General features: G+C 37.9%; 1 protein-coding gene across 1 annotated transcript; it reads left to right on the forward strand.

Moving 5' to 3' along the window:
- The first annotated feature begins 1,503 nt into the window (after positions 1–1,503).
- LOC117937597 (solute carrier family 22 member 13-like) lies at positions 1,504–7,303 on the forward strand. The gene is made up of 10 exons (XM_034861663.1): positions 1,504–1,925; positions 2,348–2,451; positions 2,671–2,825; positions 3,860–4,031; positions 4,148–4,268; positions 4,372–4,466; positions 4,559–4,773; positions 5,471–5,579; positions 5,707–5,901; positions 6,005–7,303. Exons 1-10 carry the CDS (start codon positions 1,557–1,559, stop codon positions 6,075–6,077), a joined length of 1,608 nt encoding a protein of 535 aa, XP_034717554.1. The 5' UTR covers positions 1,504–1,556; the 3' UTR covers positions 6,078–7,303.
- Positions 7,304–7,909: the final 606 nt, after the last annotated feature.

Raw genomic sequence — 7,909 nt, forward strand, 5'->3', positions numbered from 1 at the left:
ATTTGGGGGGTTTCCCGGATATGTAAATTTTAAAGGTTTTGGAGAGCATAAATTGGATAACCTATTAATAAAAATAACTTTCAGTGGGCGCTGCATCAACGATCTGTCAAGCAGTAATACATGAGAATCAGCTTAAATGTTGAAATTAATGATCCACGATCTGCAAATACAAAGAGGCAAAAACAATGACAAAATGAAATGTTGACAATATTAATTAAAATGTTTAAATACATTTATTTATGTATATATATCAAATACACCTTTTTATAATCTCTGTATCATTTTGGATCTGAATTTATACATTTATCTGTGTGTGTGTGTGTGTGTGTGTGTGTGACAAACTATCTTTGTGTTGAACAGCACAGGGACATCATACTTGAACTTCCTCTCATCTCCATCACGTTCATTGCTTTATCTAGGCGTGTGTGTCTGTGTGTGTGAGAATTTGTATGGTCGCACTTTTGTCTTGTTTGTTTTTGTTGGTTTTATTGTGTATGCTGTTTTTAATTTGCAAAAAGCACTTTGGGTTTGCGTAAAATGATAAGTGCTATAAAAGTCACATTGAAATGCTGTCTCTTTTTCTTTCTGTCTCCTCATCCTTTCTTGTACGTATCTCTTCCCTTCACGACACAGCATACATTTTCATTTTTGTCCGTCTGGGAAGTGAACACTGGGCCAATTGATAGGCTGTAGGGATAATCTAGCAAACAAAATTACGAATAGTCTACATAGGGGTGCTTCATTTGAACTTGAATTAGCCTACAACCCTTAACACAAGATCAATTGAACAGAGAGCATTTTAACTTTCGTTAAAAGTTGATCAGCACATGGTTTGAATGGAGGAATCCTAATGTTAGCTGGCTGGCTAGTCTAATTCCCTCAAGTGAAACTAGGAGCTATCCTATTTGTCAGATGATGTCTGGGGACAAATGAACTGCAGCAGTCCACTAACATCCTCTGACGTCACTTGCCTGTGTCACGCTTAGATTCAGCTGCTGTTAAAAAGCAAAAAAAAACACAGCTGCTGTCTCGTTTCCTTGAGTTGTTGACATGCCGTGGTCAGAGATCCACCGTGTTGACCAAAGATTGTGTAGTAACGACAAGATCATGCACTGACACACCAACCCGGTCTCACGCACGCACCCACGCAGAACAGCTTGTTCATGTCTACTACAGTATTACACTTACCCTGCATTTCACAGTAGGTTAAAGGGAGGCTTTCTTAAGGCAATCTTTTCACGACTTTAATAGAACTTGGGGAAAAAAACAAGGTCCATGGGTGTGTTGTCCATGGGAGGTCCGGACCATGGTCATCTTAATTGGTGGATTAAGGCCATGGTTGAAATACTTTGGTTGTCTGTTTGTCAGCAGAATGGGCTGGTCAAATAAGCACCGATAGTCAGTTTAAACATTAACTTACAGGACGAGAGGAGAGTTGACTGTTGGTGGCTGGACGTTGCTTTATAAAGCCTGATCTCTGGCTGTCTGTCTGTCTGTCTGTCTGTCTGTCTGTCTGCCTGTCACGCTGCACAGGAACATCAGATAGGCCTACCAACATGAGCAACTTTGGGCAGATCCTGAAGGAGATCGGGGAGTTTGGTTTGTTTCAAAAACGTTTAGTGGCTACATTATGCATCCCAAGCATATTTTCGGCTTACGACGTGATTGGTCAGGTGTTTACAGGAATGAGCTTTCCACATCAATGTAACACTGACTGGATCTTGGCACGTGGGCCAAACCTGACAGATGAGAGGCAAAGAAATCTCACCATCCCGATGAACAAGGATGGGAGGTATGAAAGCTGTGAAATGTTCACACCTGTGAATTTGGATTTGGCAACCATTGAAGCGTATGGGATTAACAGTACAACTGGATGCATAAATGGATTTGAATTTGAGGCAACTTCCTCGAGCATTGTCACAGAGGTAAGATGTAGACACTACACTTATTTAACACACTGTTCCACTAGGATAAATGTATTTCTTAGCCTAAGCTAGGATGCTTGTAATTTATGAGGTTATTTATTATTAGGTTCAGGATGTATTTTTCGACTGTTAGGTGGCCGGCTGCTGTTCACGTGTACATCTTTTTAGTTGTTGATTTTTACAGTGTATGGTTCTGAGTCACTGTTTTTGAAATGACAACATATCGCACTTGCCTGATGGCTCTCAACACTTATGGGGACAATATTTGAGAAAGTTGCCAATAGGAGATGATGGAACAACAGTGTTAAAAAGTACAATCCCCTTAATTTAAGTTCTCGACAGCCATTTTCAGTTCTTAAAAAAATAAATAAAAAACTTAGTGTGGTGTCCTCTTTTCCTTTCACCATCCTTCCTGTTATCAGTTCAACCTGGTGTGTGACAGGAGCAGTCTGATTGCAGCATCCCAGTCCATCTACATGGCCGGTCTGCTGGTTGGAGCGCTGGTGTTGGGGCCGATGGCTGACAGGTGCGCATTCAATCCCCCCTTTACATTCTTATCAAACGATCATCAATAGTAGGCATAATTGCCAATTTTCACAATTGAAAGAAAGACTTACACGTGCAGTGGATTTATTAAAATTAGGCTATTTAAATTGTGCTGAGCTTCTAAGAGGAAAAGATAAAACACATGTTTAAATATGAAACTCAAGCCTACCATGTGACAGTTCTTCTCTTCTCTTCGTAGGTTCGGTCGGCGCGTCGTGGTCATGTTCTCTCTTCTTTTCCTACTGTTGTTCGGGGTCGGTGTTAGTTTCTCACCCAACATCTATGTTTATGTGGTTCTTAAATTTTTAGGTGGCATCTGCATTTCAGGCATCCTTGCTAATGCATTTGTGATAGGTAGGTAAATTCATTTCTTCTTTAGGCAGGTTGTGTCATTTGAAGAGTATTGTAGTTCTTACATACAGCAAATACATTGGAATTATAGATTTCTTTACCATTCTATTATTAGCAAACATGGAGCAACATCAGTATTAATTTGAAAGTGTGTCAATGGCTATATAATAAATTATGTAAACTCTCAAGCTCCAACTCCAACTCTCAAGAATAATATCTTTTTGCTGCCTTGTTAAGGACTCTACCTGCGCAAACTTTCAGCTCAAAGGTGAACAAAAGTGACTTGTTATATCAAAATGTCAGCTATTGACATTTTGCACAACTATAAAAACATTTGAAAAACAATACGTCCATATAAGTTACATTTTTTTGCACATACACTACTGGTCAAAAATTTGGGGTCACTTACAAATTTCCATTGCAGACAGAATACCAGCTGGGATCAGTTGCATTGTTTTGTTTTTTTAAACAGGGCAGCAGTTTTCAGATTACATTATGAGTTTACATAATTGCAGAATGGTTCTCCAATGTTTTCTCTGTTATCTTGTTGAAATGATATCAGATTAGTAAACAGAAAGTGCCTTTGGACATTGGATCATTGGATGAATGGTTACTGATTATGGGCAATGTAGATATTGCATTAAAGACCAGCCACTTCTTTCTAAAACAGTCGAGAACCCTTTTGCAATTGTAATGTAATCTGAAAACTGCTCCCCTGATTAAAAAAAACAATGCAACTGATCTCAGATGATATTCTGTCTGTAATGGAAATGTCTATGTGACCCCAAACTTAGAAACAACCTAAATTTCCAAGTGAGGAAAACACAATTCTGTATTATGTATTTTTTTCTAATCACCAACACCATGTGCTCCTGTTTCGCAATGTTCATGCTGAGGGTGTTATCTGTAAAATTCAAAAGATTGTCCCTAGTGCTTGGTGCTTGCAACTGACACTGACATTAGTAATATGAGTAGTAAGTATAAGTTACATGCACACTGGGAGTCATGCCATTTTTGTCGGTATTATTGCTTTAAAGGTGGAGAGTGGAGTGATGCGTCCAAGTTTGCAGTCTGTGCCATTATCTGCCACACTGCTTTTCCTCTTGGACTGATCCTGTTGTCCGGCATTGCATATTTGATACCCAACTGGAGGATCCTGCAGCTGGTGCTCTTCACCCCACTCGTTGTGGTCCTGCCAATCTTTTACTGGTCAGCAACCTCTCAGACCTCTGGAATGAATGTTTTACATGATAATCTTCATATCAACCACAACAAAAGTAAACGTGTTTGCTGTAGGTTGTGATGGTAACCTGTATGTCAATTAGGATGCTTCCAGAGTCAGCTCGCTGGCTCATCACCCAGGGCAGGAAGGAGGAGGCCATAAAGGAGATCCGCAAGGCAGCCAAGGTGAACAGGAGGAAGGTCCCGGAAGATCTGCTGAACAAGGTGAGCTGTGTCAAAGTCATTTTGACTTCAACCAAATGCAAACACAAGTAAGCTGCTAAATAAAAAAATCCTTTAACTAAAAAAGTCTACCTGCATTGTTTAGCTGGAGATTGACGGTACATCCAAAAGAGGAAGCATGTTGGACATCTTCAGGATTCCATATTTGAGAAAACGTTCATTTATAACATGCTTTGTTTGGTGAGTATTCATTTCAACCACAACCTGTTGCCAAATCTACTGCTATAAACCTTTATAGTACACTGAAGACATCTTTTCCCCTCTGTTAATAGGTTTGGAACAAGTCTGGTATACTATGGTCTCAGCCTGAATGTTGCCAATTTTGGCCTGAATATCTACCTCACACAGTTCATCTTTGGCCTAGTAGAATTTCCTGCACGTCTAGGCAGTTTGGTTCTCATCCAGCACTTTGGAAGGAAAATGTGTGAAGCAGGGGTCCTGTTTTTTGGAGGTGCAGCTTGTCTTGGTCTCATTGCTATTCCTGAAGGTAATTTGTTGCCTTCCCTGCTGAACATACTGTATAATTTCCCTGATTCTTGAGCAGGGGCTGAGCCTGATGGAAACATTCACAGCTCATCCCAAACCTATTGGGGTCCGGTGGAGTGCTCCTCCGGCGAGATTTTTTTGCTATTTACAGCAGCTACACTATTTTTCAACAACATGAGACAACAGAATGCCTTAAAATCTGCATCATTTGGGTAAAAACATGAGTGTAGCCAAGAAAAAAAAACTGTAGAAACTACATTTGTAATTGTAATTGTTCTCCAACTCTTATCATTATTCTAAAATCAGAACACAACCAATGTTAAGGATGACTAACTCCTGCCAACTAAAAGGAGGCAAACATATCTGATTTTACTCTTTTACATGACAGGTAGGGTAGGAAAAAGCCCATAATCAGCTTTATTAATCTTGAAATCTATTTTGTTAAAAAAATGCATGAGTAAAGTTCACTTAATGAATATTTAGAAATGTAATCTGCTTTAATTGCAAATCAAGTATCCCAAACAAATGACAAAGTTGACGGTATATTAATAACCTAAAGAATTACTATTAATAGTCAAAACCAACATCTCTCCCCGGGGGTCCACCCCTGAACTATGGCAAATCAAGTACTAAAAAAACCTTTTAACAAAACAGCAATGCCCTCTAATCCTTGCTAATCCTTGCTATTTGTCCGTCAGACCTTCCTGTGGTGGCAACAGTCATAGCTGTACTGGGGAAATTTGCCGCCACTGCCAGTTTCTCAATAGTCTATGTTTATACTGCAGAACTATACCCTACCACTCTAAGGTAAGGTATGTAATGTCCCACTGGTGAAACCTAAAATCTGTTATTATACTTAGTATTGGCAGAAAATGGCATGTTACGTTGTAACATGCTATGTGATCGCTGATGAATTTATTATCTATACTTACAGGCAGAATGGTGTAGGTCTAAACTCTGTGTGTGCTCGCATGGCGGGCATCCTCGCTCCGCTGATCAGGCTCCTGGGTGTCTTCCATTACACCATCCCCATGCTCATATACGGCACCGTGCCCATTGTTGCTGCATGTTTGTGTTTGTTATTGCCTGAAACCCTCAATGTTGAACTCCAGGACCACGCTGAGCTCAAGTGAGTTGATGAACCCTTTCATAATAGAGTGCTTATTTTACTTACAAGGAAACTCAAAGCAATTCCATATTTCAATTAATAATCTTTTTCTTTTTAATTATAGAAAACCCATGAATGGGACAGAGATGCACTCTTTTACTCATGAGGACACATCCGGAAAGAGCACAAAAATGTAATTCCTGTGGACGTATTGTTTTTTATAAATGTTTTTGGAGTTATGGAAAATATGAATAAACTGACATTTTGATATATCATGTAACTTTTGTTCAACGTCGAGCTGAAAGTTTGCACAACCAGAGCAAAAATATATTTTTATTCATTACTTATTTAATGACTAATAATGTTGCTCCATGTTTGCTGGCTGTGTAAATAGGCAATGGCGACATTACCTATTCTTGTCATAGAGTTCTTCACCCTATGTGGCAAAATATAACAACAAGAGCAACGGATTAATGTTGCTTTTGTCTTGCCCCTTTTGTTTGAAAATGTAATGTTACTTTTATCTTTATTACTTCTCATTACTTTTTCTTGCCAATGTCAAGTCTGTGACCTCACAACGTCTTTTTTTTATAGTGCTAAATGCAATCTAATTTCATTGGACTGAATACAAATGTTTCCTTCTATGATGACTATTTAAGTATTCCGACAACATGGCCATTTTAATGGATTAAGTAGCACAATGTGACTAGTATTCCGTATTTTATTCCCATTCTGGATTTAGTCGGAATCCAGTTTGTTTTCTGCTAGAACTTGAAAAGTCTGTTATTTAGTTAATGAAGTCCGAAATGACGCCTATTATGTTAGTCCCGGATTTATCAGTTGTAGCTGCGAGTGAGCTGGTCAACTCCGTCTCTAGATTATCTGTTTCTGCCTAACTTGTTTGAATGACCCCTTTGATAAAAATGTCTTTAGCATGTATGTAATGGCTAAAAATATGATATAGATGTGTTAACTCAGCACTGAAAGTATGAACAAACTGAAAAGACTGAGCCTATAACTTAGATATGGGCAGTTTTTCCATTAAATGTATATAAATTACATATTTTATTACTTTCGAGTATTTTGTAATTTACATTTTGCTGGAAAGAAAATGAATAAATAATAACAATACTGTAATTTGTAACAAAATACTTTAATAGCTTATATCTGCGTATTTAAAATTGAACTATGCATTATTTAAAATGCTATTTTATTGACAAATAATAATTTTATCCCCAGTTTCAAACTGTATAAAAGAGCAAGTAGCCTAGTATTTGGCTAAATGCAAGTGAATCATGTGACATTTGTGTTCCCCTAGACTACAGTAGGGATTGATTGATACTGGTTTTTCAAGGCTGATACCGATTACTAGTAGTTAATTGAGATTTGGAACCAATATGTATTTACAGTTAAAATGAAAATCTATAAATCAAAATTAAGATTTTTGAATGTTACAAACTCCAACACAAAACTTTGTTCAAATGCTTTAAAGCTATAGAGCATAATTTCTGTTGTCACCATGAAGAATTCTAAGTAATGACAAAAAAACAGTTGGTGTGTCCACCAGATACAAGCCTTCCGTGATTGCGCATTTTGCACAGTTATAAGGCAAATAAAATGCAAATACAGATAATCTTGGCAAAAAATTGCGAGTTTATTGTTATCTGAAAGAACTAGTGCGTTACTGTGGCCTGACTGTTCACTTCCTCCAGTTGCATTTCAATTGGTTGTTCACTAAGTTGTGAAGGGAAACCACCAATGCACCCCTGAATTCACAGCCTCCCACCTCCAAGATATCGTGATTTCAAATCTATGATCTTTTCATTTAAGGTCAGACCCATATTGAGACTACTGAATGCCTGATATGTGATAATATCAATTTGTATAGAATGCATATTTGTATTGACAATTTACTTGTATTTCAATAAACAGATTTTCTCATTCCATTGTTTTGTATTTTTATTTTGATACATTTTATGAGTGTAATGTCTAACATGATAAAAGAAGTCTGTAGCCTCACCAACAAATG

The sequence above is a fragment of the Etheostoma cragini genome, chromosome 22, assembly GCF_013103735.1.
Source record: "Etheostoma cragini isolate CJK2018 chromosome 22, CSU_Ecrag_1.0, whole genome shotgun sequence".
Lineage (NCBI taxonomy): Eukaryota > Metazoa > Chordata > Actinopteri > Perciformes > Percidae > Etheostoma > Etheostoma cragini.